General features: G+C 51.7%; 1 protein-coding gene across 6 annotated transcripts in view; it reads left to right on the top strand.

Annotated features, from left to right (window-relative positions):
• Window positions 1-414: 414 nt before the first annotated feature.
• Window positions 415-19652, top strand: part of TRIM9 (tripartite motif containing 9) — a 74359-nt gene continuing 55121 nt past the window's right edge. For all 6 annotated transcript variants that reach the window (XM_076345772.1, XM_076345774.1, XM_076345775.1 and 3 more), the window contains exon 1: window positions 415-1291. In XM_076345772.1, coding sequence (XP_076201887.1) covers window positions 476-1291 — 816 coding nt within the window. In that variant the 5' untranslated portion in view covers window positions 415-475. The remainder of the gene's footprint in view (window positions 1292-19652) is intronic.

Genomic DNA, 19652 nt, shown 5'->3' on the forward strand with positions numbered 1-19652 from the left:
GGCCCGAAGGAGGCCGCCATCTTGGGGGGCACCCTTGGGGGACAGGCTGCTGCGGGCACCGCGGGCTGCCCGCAAGGAAGGCGAGCGGCCCGTAGCGGTAGGGACGCTCCCCCCGGGCGCAGGGGGGAGCCGAGGCCGGCGGGGGCCGGGGCAGCCCCAAGGCCAGGCCCCCCCACCCCGGAGCCCGACCCCGCAGCTCCGCGCCGCAGCCCTGAGGAGAGACCCCCGCAGCGCCGCCGGCGGCGGCGGGCGGGCGGACGGGCAGGCGGCAGAGCCAATCGCATCGCGCAACCCGCCTCCCCGCCGGCGGTGGGCCAATGGCGAGGCGCGGGGCGGGGCGGGGCGGAGCGCGCGGCGGGCGGGCGGCAGGCGGGCGGGCGGCAGTCGGCGCCGAGGCGCGGTGAGGTGCGGGTGGCTCCTCTGGCTCTGCCGCGGCCGCTGTCGGCGCCGCGCCGCCGCCCTCCCTCCCTCCCCTATGGAAGAGATGGAAGAGGAGCTGAAATGCCCGGTGTGCGGTTCCTTTTACCGGGAGCCCATCATCCTGCCCTGCTCGCACAACCTGTGCCAGGCGTGCGCCCGCAACATCCTGGTGCAGACACCGGAGTCGGAGTCGCCGCAGAGCCGCCGCGCCTCGGGCTCGGCCGTCTCCGACTACGACTACCTGGACCTGGATAAGATGAGCCTGTACAGCGAGGCGGACAGCGGCTACGGCTCCTACGGCGGCTTCGCCAGCGCTCCCACCACCCCCTGCCAGAAGTCTCCCAACGGCGTCCGCGTCTTCCCGCCGGCCGCCCCGCCGCCCCCCGCCGCCCTGGCGCCGCCGCCGCCGCCGCGCAACGCCTGCCTCACCTGCCCGCAGTGCCACCGCAGCCTGGTGCTGGACGAGCGCGGGTTGCGGGGCTTCCCCCGCAACCGCCTGCTGGAGGGCGTCATCGACCGCTACCAGCAAGGCAGGGCGGCGGCGCTGCGCTGCCAGCTCTGCGAGAAGGCGCCCAAGGAGGCGGCCGTCATGTGCGAGCAGTGCGACGTCTTCTACTGCGATCCCTGCCGCCTGCGATGCCACCCGCCGCGGGGGCCGCTGGCCAAGCACCGCCTGGTCCCACCGGCCCAGGGTCGCGTCAGCCGCCGCCTCAGCCCCCGTAAGATCTCCACCTGCACCGACCACGAGCTGGAGAACCACAGCATGTACTGCGTGCAATGCAAGAGCCCCGTCTGCTACCAGTGCCTGGAGGAGGGCAAGCACTCCAGCCACGAAGTCAAGGCACTAGGCGCCATGTGGAAGCTCCACAAGGTGAGCCCCGGCCCCGGGGCGGCCTCCACCAGCAGCCCTGGCCGAACCCCGCGGTCAGTAGATGGCTGCGGAGGGTCTCCTGTCCAGCACACCTTGCCCCACACGGTCTGCCTTCCCCCAGCTGGCAGGGTGGGAGCATTGCCACCCGCCCTCGCTCGCACCGGGGCTGCGTTTTGCACCCTTGCTTGGGAGGAGAGTTGCCCCCCGGCACGGGGAGGCTGGCGTTGGGCAGGTGATGCTCCCCATGGGTCCCCAAATCGTGCCATGCCGGCTGGCCCCCGTGAGCCGAGGCTCCGCTGAAGAAGCCGGCAGGGCCCTGCGGGTGGTGGCCTGGGGGTGGATCGGGGACACCTGCGCTGCGGAGCTGGAAAAGTGATGGGGAGCGTTGCTTTCACGAGGAGGGAGGCGTGAAATCTGCCGCGGGGAAGGTCGCGGATGCGGGAGCAGGGTGCTGTGGGGTGCTGCTGAGGAAGGGCTGCTGCCTCCTCCTGCGCACCGAGTCATTGGGAGGAGGAGGGATGGCAGCGGGCGAGCGGGCAGCGCAGTAGCGGAGCCTTTCACTGAATACTGATCAGCTCCTCTTGAGCGCACTCACTCCCACACGCGTCCTCGCTGGAGGAGAGGGTCCCAGCGCTTGAGGCAGGGACGTGGCTGTCATTAGCTTCAGCTCAACTCCATCCACCCCGCTGCCTCCCTTCCTCCTCATGCCAGTGACCCCCTCGCCGAGGGAACTGGGGCAGAATTGACTGGGGCACGGGCGGACAGGGCGCAAGGGGATGGGTGTCACTCCTCGGATGAATGTTGAAATAATTGTCCCCTGCTCCAGCAAATCTGTGCTGGCAGGAGCAGGTGGGGGGACCTGTGACAAGGAGCTGGGGAGAGATGGGGAGGTGCGTGACCCCCCCCCCCGCCGAAAGGGTCTCAGCCAGATCGCTTTCCAGGAATGTCCCTGTCATGCTTTGGCAGGCTGCGTGGCGGCGCGCGGCTCCGTGGAGGGTGCAGACCGCTGGGCTGCAGCTCTGCGCCCCGTGTTGGGTCAGTGGGTGCATGCAGGGACAGGCCGTCGCTTGTCATGACGTCCCTTGAGAGGGCTGGGAGAAGAGGGTAACCGCGTGCTGTTGCAGTGTGGGAGGAAAGGGTATGGCGGTGCCTGTTACTGCTGGAAAGGGCTTGTCCTGACCCCCTTTTACTGGGAGCAGGAACACCTCCTCCCCAGCTTTCCAGCGCTCTTACAAAGATGAAGCCCATGTGCCAGAGCAGTTTTGGTGCCCCACGCCCTTGTCCTTACACACAGGGTGCAGTCACTGCTCCCAACTGGTGTTGGGCTGCCGGGGTGCACCGTGGCACAGGTGACTGCTGACTTGCTCACAGGAGCGCGGGAGCTCTGCTTCGCTGGCATGTTAGCAGGGCACCAGCCATCGGACGCTGTGAGCGTCTTGCTCCTCTTCCCTGTTATGAAACCCAGTAAGTGCTCGCTGTGCGAGAGCAGCCTGTTCTCGAGCCTGGTCCTCCTGGCCCAGCTCTTGGTGGAGGACGAACCCGTTCGGTCTGTGCTGACACAGAGCGGGAGCGGAGCTGGGTCCAGCTGTCGGTTGTTGTTCTCCAAAACAAGAGAAACCTAATGGGTACCAGGCCTTTTCATAAGGTTTTGGCTTCACCTTCCTGCTTTGATTCAGGTGCAGCAAGGCACTTAGATACACGCATGAGCGCCTGGACAACTTTGTATGCAAGTACTCGGATACTTCACGTTCAGTCCTTGTGTTCTTGATTAGGGCGGCTTATTCTTCCTTGAATGCTTAGCTTTTCTTTCCAAATACCTTTTCATGGGGGAGAGCTTTAGCAATGCAGTATTTCATTGCTGTAGCTAACAGGCGTGGAACTGTAATGGTATTTGAAATGATGATTTTCATGCAATTTCTCTCAGATTTTTGGAAATCAGAAAGTGAAGTCACACCTGCCTTGAGTGAGCCTGTGTTTCTGCAGGTGGTCAAAATGGCTTTCTTGAAATGACGGTGCACGGGTTTACTACTATTTCCTGGTGTTTGCTTGTTAGGGGAGGGAAAAGAGTCTGTTGAGTCAATTGTGGCAGTACGGTATAATTGAAGGAGTGATTTCAGAAGCGCTCCCTGGGGTGCTGTGTAACTGAATCAAGGGGAGAGGCTATTGACATTTCAAGCTCTATGCTGGTTGGGACCGGGCGTTAGGAACCAAACCACCTGCGGATTTGAGCCAGTGAACCTCCTGCAAAAGTATCTGGGTGTCATTTTTTGAGGGGACAGGCCTTTGGCAGCAAGACAAACTTGCCGAAAGGGTGACTGTCCCTTTTTGCCTGATCTTTTCGCTGCGATGAGTGGTTGTAACGAGTACCTACAGCTCGTAGGAAAGGACAGAGTCATCAGCTCTTGACTTTTCCACGATTACAACACCGCTCGGTGCAAAATATTCTTTGGGATACGTCCGTGCTCTTAATTTCTGAGCTGAGGAGACTGTGATTCTCGCTGCAGTCTGCGATGACCCGAGAGTGCTTTGATGAGCTGTTGTTCTTGAAAGCAGCATTCACGCGTCAGTACGTGATTGCCGGGCCCTAGGCAATCGCTGTTAAGTGCAGCGTGCTTCGCTTTGGAAAGGAGACCAAAGGGCTTTTAAGAGACCTCTTCGGGAACTGCCCCAATTTCTGCTTTCCTTTGACAGAGTGCTGATTGACAGAGTGCTGATTGACAGAGTGCTGATTGACAGAGTGCTGATTGCGTGGTTCTCGCAGATGATCATTTCAAAATAATCTGTGCTGAGGCACAGTCAAACATAATTCGGGGAGCTAGGATTTCCAAGCCAGACATAGATCGTGGGAAATCCTCTCTCTTCGTATCTTCCTTTCAGGACAGCTATTGGGAGAGGGGTAAATATTCAGAGAAACATAGAGGAAAATGGGTTTTTAATCTGAATTGTCCCAGTTTTGTACATATATTGCAACTGTCTGGATTTTATCCTGACGAGCTGGAGTGCTGCTCGGCATGTCAAAAGCAGAAACACAAGATGGAGCTGAATCATTCATTCTTTGCGCATTCAAGTCCCTCTTGCTTTTTCTGGGAAGTGTGTGGTGAGTGCAGGCTCAGCAGCTTGCTAATGGTTTTTTATATATAGATACATGCATACATACATACGTATACAAATGGACTGGAAGGGACCTCCAGGGTCACGCAGTCCAGTCCCCAGCTATCTCTGACAGCCCTGAAATCCCATCCGTCAGTTGATCAAGCTCTGTCTTAAAAATATTTTACCCTTGCCCATGCATGTTGGAAAGGTCTCCCAGAAGTTCATGGTTTCTGGTAGTAGCTTTTAAGCAGGTTTGAAAGCTTTTTGGGCTAGGCAATGGAGAGACAGTGATGTAGTTATTCCTGCCCGTCTCTCGTAGGGTGTCAGGTTGTTGCCCAGCACTGTTATATCTGGGCTATCCTCTGCAGAGTCCCTGGTACTTCTCGCCCCGTGGCTGGACGCCCGCTCTGGGGTGGGTCATGCCTACCAGAGGCTGCTTTTGTCTTTGAGGTCGGTACTCCACTGCAGCAAACACGAGCCTGGACTTACCGTGCACAGAAAGAGGCTGAAGAGGTCAGTGGTGAACGGTGATGCAAGCTTCTGCTGTCTTTTTGGGCAGTCAGGCAAGAAGCTTCCCTCTACTTTGGGTTGGGATCATGGGGGTTTTTACAGGGGCTCATGGGGCTTTGCGTCTTTTCTCCACTAGCATCTCTTTCATGTTCCTTTTGCCTTAAACCAAGACTCTGGGGTGGGACCACCGTCTCCTTTGCCTTGACATTGAAAGGGGAGCAGGTTAGGCAGCCTGTCGAATTCCTCTTGTAGTGAAGCAGAAACAGGTCTTGACTTCAGTGGAAGGTAAATAGTGCGCTCAGTTAGACTTTTACGTGGATTTAACTGCCCAGGATGGGATTGCCCAGGCTGAAGACACAAACTGTCCTCTGATTGCAAACCCCTGCAGCATCTCTGCACAGATTGCAGTAGAGATCAACCCTGTAAACTGACATTACGCACTCTGTTGCATCAGCTGTAATGATTGTTAGCAGTCAGAGGCTAATTAGCAGAGGTACTCTCCAGACCTCGGCTCACCCAGACTGTCACTAGCACAGATGGGATGACGGATGCGGGGGGAGCTCTTCTTTTAAGAATCAAAACTCCTGTGTACACTAGGCATGACTTTGTTCCAGTTGGTTTGCACATCTGCGGTGAACTAGGGGGTAGAAAACACCACCAGTGCCTCTGAGGTTCTGCCCAGGGGACAGCGGGCATCAGAGCCAAGACAGCGACAAGCAGACAGCGTTATTCATTACCTTACTTGGCCGGGCCTCTGTGTTAGCTGCCAGAGGAACTTTTGTTGGGAGTCGCTTTCTTGAGGCGTCGTGAACATACTGCTGTTGGGTCTGTGGGAATTTCTGTAGCCCACAGCGCTTGTGGGAAGTATCCAGGGAGCTGCTGTGTGACAAAGATCTGTTTGCATTTGCAAAGTAAAATATTTGCTGCTAAAACAGAAGCAGTGAGAATCCTCAATCTTTTCCTGTTGCAAGCAATGCACTTTCCCAAGGCTTGGTTTGATGGCCTTCCCGAATCCCACCGCGCTTGCTCCATCCCCTGCCATCTGCAGCGGCAGGGTCTCTCCTGTCGTTCTCTAGCGATGCCAAACAGCCTTCCCGATCGCTCCGTTTTTCTCTGGCCAAATCTTGAGAGCGGCAAACAGGCTGAGATGCTTTGAAGTCGGAAAAAAGAAAAAAAAATGTCACTGAGGTCAGTGGATTTACACCAGCTTGTGTCTGTCCGGGGTCCGGAGGTGATGCTGCCGCCTTCTGTTAATTTATTTAGGAAAAAAAGCTTTCTGTCAGGTGGCTCTTTCCTTTGCACTTACCGCGGTTAAGGGAGTAAGGAGCAACCACGAATATCACGTTAATCAAAGGTAATGCGGTACAGCAAGTCCTACAAGGCGTTCTTGGAGCCCGTGTGGCACTTGATGCCAGGAGATGTCCTCTTAGTTATTTGCAAATGGAAATGGGCCCTGGGTCGTCTCAGAGCGGGCGTAAATCGCTGCAGCTTCATCGGTTCCAGTGGGAAGTCCAAAAATACACGGACCTGATGGGGCGATGCTGTGTTGCACCAGCTGTGCTCAGGCTCTCCAAAGGCTTTTAAGCATCTCAGCGTGCAGACTGGTGTCTGGTGGGATCTATCTTCGTCCAGAACGTTCCTGCGCTCTGTAAATATCAAACCTTTTCCATTCTCCCCACACTTGTATCTGATTTTTTTCTTCTCTTGGCCGCTTTATGAATGAAGGATCCCACTGGCTTGATATTTCTCGCTGTGTTTACTGTGGTGCAAGTCAGGAGCACCGCAGCTGAGATGGGTGAAAAATCAGCCCATGGACTAATTCTTGTCTCTCTTCCGTGGAAATTTCAGCAGGTATCAGTGTGTCACCCAGAGATTCTCCTGTCACCACATCTCTAGCCTGAAAAACCAGGAGAATTAGCAAGCAGAGCAAACACTGCACCTGGTGTGAAGTAAATGACAGGAAAGTGAGAAAAAGGCATTGTTGTTTATTTACCAGGTTTCACAAGATGCGCTCGGAGAGCTGACAGCGGTGCAGGCTGGATCTTGGTCGGGAACACGTTCTCAAGAGGCTTAATGGGGCTGCTCTGCATTGTTTATTCCCACTCTTCTAAATAAACCAGCACCCAAAAGTTCAGGTTTTTAGAGGGAAAACTTTGCTTGGTGTCACTTGCCAGAACCTGTTCACTTATGACCACAAAATCCTATTGAGGAGTCTTGCAGTGTACTTTCTAGAGATCCAGCACCTACCATTTGGAGCTATTTTCATTCTCTTGCCTAAAGTTTGAGGGAATTTTCTGCATCCCTTGATTAACTTGCATGATTCACATACGAATTCATTTAAAGCAGAGCGCTTTCGAATTGCATGTGCTCTTCCCAGCCGTATCAGAGAATAATAAAAAAGAGACAGTTGAATCGTTACAGCTCCCCAATTCTCAAACCTGCTCTTTTGACAGCCTTGTTCCCTGCTTTATTTTTGGGATGAGGCATCCTGTGTGGCTGCGGTATGCATTTTACCTGTTAAATTGGCTTATAAATAAGCCAGCTCATTCCCTGTTCGTTCAGATAGTCCTGCTGGGATGAACTGGATAAATATCTATTTAGAGCAAGCACATAAGCCAAAGAGAGCTCATGGTATAAATCTCTGGTGACCCTAGCTCAGGTAGCGTCCTAGATGGAGGGGCAGAGGCTGGTGCGTTAGAAGCCGCAGTTAGAAGTTACTGTGAAGAGTAAAGCAATGGTACCAAAGCTCTCAGGATGAAAGTTTCTCAAATTCTCACGGACCGTCCAAGTTGTAACTGAAAAGACTGTGCAAGTAGGATGGTTTGGTAAACTGGCGCCAACGGGACTGCCATTGAGGGGTGGCTTACTGGATGAGGGTCCTACCGGGTAGTCCATAAAAAGGAAGGCTATTAAGCTTTCTAACAAGGAGACGTACGTATGTAGAAACTGGGCCCAACTCTCACCCGTACCAGCGGCACCTCGCTGATGAATGCAGAAAGGAGATACGTCAGTTTATAATGCAAAAGAGACCAGAGCTGAGGACAGCGTGTCAAAGGATTCAGCTTTCCTATTCAAAGGAAAATTTTGTTGGCGGTCTGAACTAACTCGCATTTTTGGCTTCGGAATTGGATGCAGCTTTTGGGGACAGCCTGACCTGGAGCTGGCTGGAAAGGCTCAGTGGAGGCTCAACTTTTCTGATAAGAGCAGAATTTCTAGCTAGAAAGAATAAGACCAAGTTCATCTTGAAATTTTCGTGAGCCAGCAGCTGGCTGTAGCAACAGGCGAGAGCAGAGAGGTCCCTGACTGTGAGGGGTGATACCAAACTATGACACAGTAGGCGCAGCGTGGAGTAGGTTTTGGGTTACGTTTTTTGCATTTAAATTCCCACTAAATTTTGCCATTAAATTCCCCGCGTTACAGAAATACAGGGGTGTTAATAGGTGCACACTCAGTTCCGTAACACAGTCGGCAGAAAGCGCTCTGGAAGGGATCTAACAGTTGAGGGATTTCCCGTCAGTGTTAATTACCCTTTCCCCTTTACTAACCTTGTATTAATTGATGGGTTTTAAAAAAAGGATGGGAACTGGATGCAAGGCATGCGTGTTTGTTGCCTGAAGTGCTGTGGGCTGGAGCCACGGTTGCCATTGCCCAGCAGCACGAGGTCAGATCCGCAGCTGGTGTAAATGAGCACGGCTCCGCTCATGCGGCAGCACCGAGCCGTCTGAGTGGAAGATCGTGTTTGCAACTTCGAATGCCTCGTGCGGAGATCCCAGCCTGGGTGCCCACGCTGGGGCTGCTGCTTCTTCCAGCTTGGAGAGGAGGCATAATGCCTAAACATCTGGGCAAATATCAGTTAAATTATTTGCATGAACCCTAGAACTGTGGCACATCTAGGACGAGAGGAAATGGCCTCAAGTTGCGGCAGGGGAGGTTTAGATTGGATGTAAGGAAAAATTTCTTTACTGAAAGAGTGGTGAAACATTGGAACAGGCTGCCCAGGGAAGTGGTGGAGTCCCCATCCCTGGAGGTATTTAAAAGACGTGTAGATGAGGCGTTTAGGGACATGGTTTAGTGGGCATGGTGGTGTTGGGTTGACGGTTGGACTCGATGATCTTAGAGGTCTTTTCCAACCTCAATGATTCTATGATTCTATGATTCTATGATCTTTCAACCAGTGATCCCTTTTTTTTTCTGTTTTGGGGGTCGGACCCTCACATTTAGTTCCATTTTTCCCTTTCCCCTGGCTGGTCCTTCTGGATTTGCACCGTCAGTTCCCTTCTCTTGTCGCGGTGCCCTGCAGCAGGATTGTTTAGTGTGTGTGAATTAATGACAGCTTGTGGTTGTGCTTTCAGCTCAAGGGTGCATAACGCATCCGTAGCATCACTTGTTTAAGACTGTGCCATGGAACTGCAGCCGCTTTCCACCTGCAGCTCTTGGGGTCTTCTCTGATGAAATCCTTCTGTCTTCCCAGATAACCAATGCCCCTTGATTCAAGAGGCATTAATTCACTACTACTTTTAACTTCACCGCTTTCCTCCTCCCTGCTCTTTACCTCTTGACCTTTGCAGGCATCAGCTGTAGATGATGAAAAGAACTGCTTCTCCTGGCCCAGCACTCAGTGCATTGGCTGTCCAGGGTCTCTGTCCCTTTGCTAGCTGGGGTTTTCGCTATGCTGGTGGGCTTTCTGCTTGGGAAGGACCTGTCTGTAAGGCAGACTCAGAGGTCTGGTTTTGACTCCCGGGTGTTGTTAGGAAAGCATCCCTTTCCAAACAAGTTTCTCTGATTTTATGCTGTGGCCTCTCCATTGGAGTACGTAAAGCTAGGAGAAGGCAGGGGGGGTTGTGTCGAGCTTTGAAATGGATCATTTCCTACAAGGTGTATTTATTGGTTTCAAGACACAGACATACTGCTTTGGGGTCAGAGCCACCGTTCCCTTGCTCCCCTTCCTGGCAGGGCTGGGCTGTGTTACCCAGAGCACCTGGTGATTCAGCCCGAAGCAGGGGAGGAGTGGGAAGATGCTGGCAAGCGCGGCTCCGGCTGTTTATATTGCAGCGGGGAAGGGAACTGTGGCAGCATTTCCCTGAGGATGCTGGAAAAAGAAGAGATGGGCTCGTGGCTGTGACTGGAGGTCAGTTCTCCCTGCTGAGGATTTGCCTTGTGCTCCTGGACAAATAATTGCTTAGCCTCTCTGTCTGTCCTTTCCCCTGGCCTCGGAATGCCCTAGCTTGTCCAAAGCTGCCTCTTAGAAACGTATGTTCCGCACAGCTCCTTTCCTCCAGCCCAGCAACCTGATCATGGTGTAATGCAAATTCATAACCAAGCACTGCTTGCTACACGTGGAGATGTACTGAGAGCTTCCAAGGATGCAGAGGGCATCATAGCTGTCAGGGCTGGGTGAAATCCCATCAAGGACATACTGAGAGCATCAGCCTCCCTCCCTGGGAAAGCACTTCCATACATCCTCGGTCTTAAATTGAAGTCACAGAGATTTAAGGGCATGACTTAAATGCTTTCTTGAGTTGGGGCGTCTGAAATGGTAAACTGATGAGAGCCCTTGATGTGCAAACGGCGTCGGATTAACTGTGTGCAGGGTGAGAGCTGGCGTTGTCCCTTGGCTCGGTGACAGATGCCACTGTTTCCTGGGAACACAGAGCTCTTTCTTTGGCAGGGTACAAGACAGAAGTGTAAAACAAGCCTTGACTTTCATGGCAAAGCCAGTGAAGTCTTAGTCTTGCTGTCTGAGGAAGCAGTCAAAATGCCTCTCTGATTGTCCCGACGTATATTTTACTGGTGCTCCTTTGTAGTTCAGCCGACTGCCTCTTTCTTATGTCATTTTTAATCTACAGCCAGCTCTTTGTGAGGGTCTTTTCTAGGAGGAGCAGCAGCGGTGGTTCAAGTCACGCTGTTGCATAAAACCCGCTCAGCTCCGCAGCTTAGACGTGGCCGAGTTTGTCCTGTATCCCTCCCGCAGCAACACTTCTTCCATCTTGATGTTGAATTCCCTGGAAAGGAGGACCTGAAAGGGCGTTTGCTTAGGTCTGTGCCGCCATCAGCCCACAGCTCGGTGAATCAGAGCAAGTGCGTAGACACAGTTTCTCACCTATGAGATTATTTCTCACCTCCCCCAGAGCACAGCAGTTAAAACTTGTTGTTGGCAAAAAAAAAAAAGAAAATCCTATACCCGCAAAGAGTTGTGGGTTTGTGTCATTTTAAATTTTGCCCTCTGGCCGCTCGGCAGGACGGAGGGGAACCGAGCGCTGCACCTTCCCCTCTGCTCTGCTAATGGCAGAGGACAGCCCAGATTGAGGGACAAGAAGGTTATTTGATCGTATCGACTGTGTGTGTCGTGCTGTGCTTCTGGAGCTACGAACCAGATGACCGATCAGTCGATCCATCTGTGACTTGGGCAATGGTTAGGCTCTCTATTGATTTCCTGCTGCGCTGCCGGGTTGTCAGATGGTGAGGGGCACGCTGCAAGCAGCTCCGAGACGGATCCTTCCTCCATATCTGGCTGCCGGGTGACTTGCCCATGTCTCCACCGGGCAGACCCTGCCAAATTGCAAGCTGACCAGCTGCCCGTTGCAGCGGGTTTCTGGTTCGTGTTGCCATGCCCCCAGGTATTTGCTTTCGGCAGATGTGCCAGATGTGGCTGGTTGGCCTGATGTGTGATCCCTTGATGAGCTGTGAGCCGTAGGTAGGTGCCAGAAGAGGGCCACCATGCTGCTCTGCTGCTGGGGTGTCTCATCGTTGTGTGAAGCCTGGAGGAATGTATCTGTTGCGGGAGAGAAAGGTGAGGGGAGGGAAGGGAAAGGAGGTAGGATCCCACCCCGTGGTCTCAGCTGCTTTCTCCTTCCCCACCTTGCAGGCGCAGCGCTTCAGCAGCTGGGGAGGATCCAGGGAATGAGGCATGCTATTTATTTAGTAGGGCCAAGTTTGACTCCTTTCCTAACCACTCTCAGGAGAAATATGCCTCTTCCCCCTAGCGATGGAGGTAGTGTAAGGAGCTCTACCTGATGAGACTGAAACCTCTTTTGAACCCTCTTTGTGATTGAACTAGAGCCATTTTATGATTCAAGTGAGTCAGCTAGTTCCAGTAAGCTGTGAGAACCAATGCAGGTGGATTTTGTTTTGAAACAACCCCATTTCTGTTCAGGCAAAAGATTATTTTATTCAACTATAGCGCAGTTCTTGGTGGATAGTGAGCGCGAGCATGGTGCAAAGCAGCAGGATGAGGAACAAGCAAGCCACGTCTTCTCAGTGGTATCCTGAGACTTGCATGAGTAGGTTATCATGGGGAAAAATGCCAAAGCTCGTGGAGCTGTTCGTGTAGTGCTTTAGCTGGCTTTTAGCTCATGCCTTGCAGGTTTGATTTCCAGGGTTTTGTAGCTGTCTAGGTGCTGGTAGCTGCATGGTCAGTCTTCACCTGAGAGCGGGCCCTGTTGGGAAGCGAAGTCTGGCTGCGCTCAGCATCTCGGAAAGCACTGGAAGTGAAGTAGTGAGATCAGATTTATAAGTAGGCGCTCTTTACCCCAGGGTCCTGCCCTATTTCTCAGCTGGAGTAAATCAACATAGATTCATTGACTTAAGCGTCTTCCTCCCTGAGTATGATCCTTTCCCTACGACTCCTCTAGAAACGAGGGGAATACACAGCCCGCTTCAAATGTGAGTGTGACCTGGGGAGATACCTCCTGCAATTACGTGGTCTTTCTTCTGCTGAGTGGGAAGAGTGGGACACTTTTATGGGGCTGTTTGAGTTCCTGGGATCATTTGCAACTTGGCAGAGGCAATGTCAGGAGGATGACACTGCTCAAGGTTATTTGTGGCAATTAGCACAGATATCTTTCTGCAGGAGCACATGCACTCAGCATTTGGCATCTCAGTTCATCTTGTGATGCATCAAAGGGAGAGTTGGGGGAATAACTTATGTCACGACTGCAACAGGCTGTGTATGGTAGGATAAAAGCCCTTCCTGCTATATGCCACAGATCTGGCTTCAATAAAGCTGTAAATTGTTACAGTTGTCATGGGTCAGGTCCAAGAGTCTTGGGTTTTACAAACCAGCCTGTGGCCCCAGAGAGATCTGGGAGGGCGGGACAGACGTTTTAATAGGGCCTGTTGTGGTAGGACAAGGGGTAGTAGTTTTGAACTTAAAGAGGGTAAATTCAGACTAGACATAAGGGAGAAATTGTTTACGCTGAGGGTGGTGAAGCCCTGGCCCAGGTTGCCCAGAGAGGTGGTGGATGCCCTATCCCTGGAAACATTCCAGGTCAGGCTGGACGGGGCTCTGAGCACCCTGATCTAGTTGAAGATGTCCCTGCTCATTGCAGGGGGGATGGACTAGATGGCCTTGAGAGGTCCCTTCCAACCCAAACTAGCCTGGGGAAAAAGAGGCTGAGGGGAGACCTCATCGCTCTCTACAACTCCCTGAAAGGAGGTTGTAGCGAGGTGGGGGTCGGTCTCTTCTCCCAAGTAACAAGCGATAGGACGAGAGGAAACGGCCTCAAGTTGTGCCAGGGGAGGTTTAGATTGGACGTGAGGAAAAATGTCTTTACTGAAAGAGTGGTGAAACATTGGAACAGGCTGCCCAGGGCAGTGGTGGAGTCCCCATCCCTGGAGGTATTTAAAAGACGTGTAGATGAGGCACTTAGGGACATGGTTTAGTGGACATGGTGGTGTTGGGTTGACAGTTGGACTCGATGATCTTAGAGGTCTTTTCCAACCTTATGATTCTATGATTCTATTCTATGATTCTGTGACAGTTGAGCAGTTTGATGCCAGATGGGTCTGGAATGGCAACATGTGCAGAACTTGGTAGTCTTAAGATATGGCTAAGGCCTTGTGCAGATCATGCCATTGACCGCAGTGATTTGTCCCATCTCCATTCTGTGCGCGTGATGAGAGTTGACAGAAACCCGATGATCGACCTATACACTTGCAAAACTGCAGGAGGTTTTTTATGGTTGCCCAGCTCCAGCGTGTGGCACCTGGCTGGGACTCGGGCGTGTGATCTGAACCACCCACAGTGGTCCTCCCCAGCACCCAATAACGTCTGTGTGTCCGTAGCACGCATCTGAGGGCTTCACCATCCCCCAGTCCTGCAAGGGCTCCCTTGCAATTATCATTGAATTGGTGGTGATTCCCTACTGCAGGGAGCAATCATATTGTCAAATGAGAGGAACGGTGCTAGCCAGAAAATAAGCGAGTTGAGCTCATATTTAATCAGGAGGCTGGGATTGGAAGGGTGGGATACTGGAGTTTTTTCTCACCCAGCATGTGGACTGGTCGTTTCCAGCAGAGATCACCAAGGCTGTCTGAAGGGTACCAGGCAGTGTGATTTGTTCAGAGTTGTCTTCAGGTAGGTCGTGGAACAGTTCCCTTCTAGTGAATGTGTTTTTCCTCACCTTGTATGTTATAAACAGTAAAATGAATGTAATTTTGTCGTGGTTTAACCTCAGCCGGCAACTAAGCACCACGCAGCCGCTCGCTCACTCCCCCCCGGTGGGATGGGGGAGAGAATCGGAAGGGTAAAAGTGAGAAAACTTATGGGTTGAGATAAAGGCAGTTTAATAGGTAAAGCAAAAGCCACACACGCAAGCAAAGCAAAACAAGGAATTCATTCACTACTTCCCATGGGCAGGCAGGTGTTCAGCCATCTCCAGGAAAGCAGGGCTCCATCACGCGTAACGGTTACTTGGGAAGACAAACGCCATCACTCCAAACGTCCCCCCCTTCCTTCTTCTTCCCCCAGCTTTATATACTGAGCATGACGTCACATGGTATGGAATATCCCTTTGGCCAGTTTGGGTCAGCTGTCCTGGCTGTGCCCCCTCCCAGCTTCTTGTGCACCTCCAGCCTTCTCAGTCAGTAGAGCATGGGAAGCTGAAAAGTCCTTAACTAGTGTAAACACTACCTAGCAACAACTAAAACATTGGTGTGTTATCAACATTGTTCTCACCCTAAATCCAAAACAAAGCACTGTACCAGCTACAAGGAAGGAAATTAACTCTATCCCTGCTGAAACCAGGACAGTATCCACCCCTTATTCTATACCATCTACGTCATGCTCAAGTCCCATATTTTCCAGTGCAACCTCATTAACCAACCACCCCGCTTTCCATCCTTTGATATAACACACAGATATCATCCCCTTAGTCTATGGACCACCCTTGTGGAATGTCTGTAAAATATCCAGAAATGTCCATGAAATATCCATTGAGTTCATTTAGTCCGTGACTTTGGGCTCCATCTGTGATGGTGGTCACTCAGGACAGGAGAGGTGGTGTGTTGCGTGGAGTTACTGGGTACCAAAGCCAGCTCAGGTCAGGTCACTGCTGCACTTGCACTGCTTCTTGTAAGGCTTGTCCTCCACTTGTTCGGGTGGTTCCTGCTATAGTAATTCCTATAACACGCAACTCAAATCATGGGTTACAACAATTTAAAGGTATTTCCATTACAATCTCCACCCCTGGTCCCTTTGGGCCAGGTTATAGGGTTTAACATTGCAATGAACTCCTCCCCTTGCTCCTAGCCTGGCTAGCAACAAGGGGTTTCTGCTATAGTAATTCCTATAACATGCAACTCAAATCATGGGTTACAACAATTTAAAGGTGTTTCCATTACAATCTCCACCCCTGGTCCTTTCAGATCAAACCATAGGGTTTAACATTGCAATAAACTCCTCCCCTTGCCCCTGCTCTGGCTTGGACTTATCCACAGACTGCAGTCCCTTAGGGTAGTACCTGCTCCAAGTGGAGCCTTATCTATGAGCCACAGTCTCTCCAGGGGTACACCTGCTGCGGCATAGACTTATCCACAGTCACTTTAAGATGCACCTGTTCCAGCATGGCCTTCTCCATGGGCCACAATGTCTTCAGAGATATACCTGCTCCAGCGTGGCCTTACTCGCAGCCACAGTCCCTTCAGAAGTAAACCTGCTGTAGCACAAACATAACCGCGGCCACAGACACTTCGAGATGTACCTGCTCTGGCATGGGCTTATCCACGGCCACAGACGCTTTGGGGTGTCCTGCTCCCGCATGGACTCATCCACAGGTCACAGTCCCTTCGACTCGAGTTCACACTGGAGTTCCAGCCTGTCCAGTACAGCAGCACAGAAACAGCAGGGATGCCCTGGCCATCTGCCAGCCCAGGCACATCGCCATTGCGTTATCAAAATGTTCCCAGGCACAGCAGAATACGATGATAAGCAGTACAGCAGTACAGCAAGCAGTGAAAGCAAAAAACAGCCACTAACGAGCATTGGACTCTAATATACAGTAAGGCAAGCAAGCCCCATGGCAAGCACAGGAGCCTGCCAATTAATAGCTAAACAGCAATAACAGGTATAAATTTGATCTAGCACATTCCAATCAAACCTGTCATTATCTCGAACCCTTCGAGCCCCACGTTGGGCGCCAAAAAGGACTGTCGTGGTTTAACCTCAGCCGGCAACTAAGCACCACGCAGCCGCTCGCTCACTCCCCCCCGGTGGGATGGGGGAGAGAATCGGAAGGGTAAAAGTGAGAAAACTTATGGGTTGAGATAAAGGCAGTTTAATAGGTAAAGCAAAAGCCACACACGCAAGCAAAGCAAAACAAGGAATTCATTCACTACTTCCCATGGGCAGGCAGGTGTTCAGCCATCTCCAGGAAAGCAGGGCTCCATCACGCGTAACGGTTACTTGGGAAGACAAACGCCATCACTCCAAACGTCCCCCCCTTCCTTCTTCTTCCCCCAGCTTTATATACTGAGCATGACGTCACATGGTATGGAATATCCCTTTGGCCAGTTTGGGTCAGCTGTCCTGGCTGTGCCCCCTCCCAGCTTCTTGTGCACCTCCAGCCTTCTCAGTCGGTAGAGCATGGGAAGCTGAAAAGTCCTTAACTAGTGTAAACACTACCTAGCAACAACTAAAACATTGGTGTGTTATCAACATTGTTCTCACCCTAAATCCAAAACAAAGCACTGTACCAGCTACAAGGAAGGAAATTAACTCTATCCCTGCTGAAACCAGGACAAATTTAAAATGAAAACATACAAGTAGAGTTTGTATTTATGCAGCTGCCAAGTGTTAAGCCATTCCAGGAGAGTTTACATCACAGCAGGGTTCCTGAACCCAAGAAAACATCCACTTTACTTGTATGTGCCCCAAAACACATTTGATTTAAATTAAATATAATGAAGCTTGCAGGACCAACGTCATCACCTGGCGAGAGCATGGGCTGCAGTGTCGAGTTCAGGGGAGCTATGCTGATTTAGACTGCCTGAGATTCTGCTATAATATATGACCTATTAATAAATGTGCTTACCGGGGATCCGGAGCAGAGTTATGTGCCTAATGACCATCTCTGTGAAAAGCTTTTAACCTCGGCAAAATGTTTACAAAATCAATATTTATTATATTGCAGTCATTTTGTTAAATAGACAGTTTACTTGGTTTGGGGTTTCCAAGTTGATTTGCAGTTACAGTCTGAAGGAGCCAAGAGATCTCTGAATACAAGTAATACCACAAATGTGTGTTGAGTGTGTAATTTAAGGCCAGATTCTGCCTCCTTCATTTGTGCAGAGTGGTCCCTGCCCTCAGGAATAACCGTGGTAACTTGAAGTGATTTACTCCTTCAGCGTGAGGTTGGTGGAATTTGACTCTGAAAATTTATATGCAATTGGTAGGTAATTTGTATAACAGTTTATGTAACAACTTATTGCATTCACAGTTTTGCCTGTGCATAAATACATTAATCTACCTCTTCATTACTGAGAATATTTTAAAATCAGGTAGCCTCAGCGGCTGCACCACTCTGCAGTAAAGCATCGGTATTTATTCTGAGATAGAGTTGATACGTAGATGATTATTTTTAATGTATGTGTTCAGAGTGGCTGATAATACAGTCTATAATTAAATACCAGTAACATCCCTGGCCCTACACAAGGGATATGGAGATGATAGGACGCGAATGTGGCAGGCAGTGGAAGAGTGGGCGGGGGAGAAGGGTCTCTTGTTCTGCTGAGAAGCATTTTGGCCCCAGCTCTGCACAGCCCTCCATGTGCTCCCTCCAGCGCATCCACGGGTGGCTGGTTTCCAGTGGCCTTGGTCAGCCGGCCGGGCCCTCCCGTGCCCGGGAGAGACGGGGTCCGCGCGGGGAGCGCTGTGGCCGTGCTGATGCAGTGTCCCCAAAGGGTGGTGGGTGGGAGGACCTGCTCGTGTGCCCCTCTGAGCAGGGCTTTACACATGCACGCTTAAGCAAGCCCTCGAGTTGCACTGAATCATTTGCCTTGCAAAACTAGGATTTTATTTTGGGGCTGTTACACCTGGCAGCATGAAATACATTCCTCCTCTTAAGGGCTCATCCTGTGGCACCCAAGTGCCTCCTCGGTGGCTTTCCACAGTGGAAGTGCCTGTGATGGTTCGGACCCCGCAGTGCTGTTTTTGCAGCGAGTGCATTTTGTTGCCGCTTTGCTGGGAGCCTTGCGAGCCCCCTCCCTGTGCTTGAGAGAAGGAAGGGAAGGACAGGCCTGGGCAAGCTTTGTTTAATGAACTGGTTTTCCCTTCTGTATTCAAAATTGCTTGTAAGTTTAAATAGAAGCATATTTAAGTAAGTCAAAATCTTCAAGGATCAAAGCTGCAACCCAAAGCAACAGGCCCTGGCACTTCTGTAACTTACCCCCTTGCCTTGCAATGTGCCACTGAAAAAAGCCCAAACTTCACATTTTAGAGTTACGTTAGAAACCCTGTTCTTCTGCGACATTTGTGTTCAGAGCCTTTGTCCTTTATTCCTTCCGAGGTGTTGTGAGAAGCAACCGCAGCCTCTTCACAGTACTAGTGCTTTGAAGCCGATGATGCTAGAGGTGAAGGCGAGCACACCTGCTGTCCCGTACAGCTTTCTGCCCGGAGCTGGGTGGTACAGACGGGCCAAAGAGCACGGGGCAGCCATGGGACAAACCCAGGCTCGTCCTGTGCATACGAATTGTGAAACCAATGTCCCATGGCAGGGACACTCAAGCTGACCGCCTGGGAGCTGATTAAGAGTCGGGGCTAATGAGCTCAGGCAGAGCACTGGGCTAATCCCACTAGAGTAGGTTTGTTGTTCATCCAGCTCTGTGGGGTGGACATCCCAGCTGAGACACCCGTGGGAGTCCCTGCACCCTTCTCCTGCACCACGTTAACATACCTAATGAAACCAATACCTGTCAGAGCACCTTTGAACACTGTCAGGCTACGTGAAGCCCCTGTGCTGTGTGTATGGGCTGCTGCTCAGATGCCCCTTCTCCTGAGCAGGTACTCTTTGCTTACTGATGAGGTCCTTGCTGCACCAGACCAGAATTAAATAACGGGAGTGAAACTCATCTGAGATTCGCTTCTGCTGCTGTTCATCCATGTAGCCCAGCAGAGGGGAGAACAAAAAGCATTGTAACAAGCTGCTGCCAGCACCCACCAGCACATCGTGGTGTGTTTGCTTTCCGCACCCGGGAGATCCTCTCCCATTCTCTTTAATGTTTGTTGGCGTCGCGGCAGAGCTGGAGACTGGAATAACAGAGTTCCCGAGACGCTGCAGACCATTACTGCGAGCTGGCAAGCTTAGTTCTGGGTTTGAAGCTGAGCTTATAAATATTACTAAAGTACCTATCTCCCCAAGAGTTTCAAACCCTCAGTGGGCACGTTGCAAGAGAATTCTCTTCCCCGTAAGTTAAACCAGCGACTTAAAACAAACCCCTCACCTAAGTGGAAAGAGTGGAGCTTTTGCTCGCTTTGCAGAATGAG

Source organism: Aptenodytes patagonicus, chromosome 7 (assembly GCF_965638725.1).
Source record: "Aptenodytes patagonicus chromosome 7, bAptPat1.pri.cur, whole genome shotgun sequence".
NCBI lineage: Eukaryota > Metazoa > Chordata > Aves > Sphenisciformes > Spheniscidae > Aptenodytes > Aptenodytes patagonicus.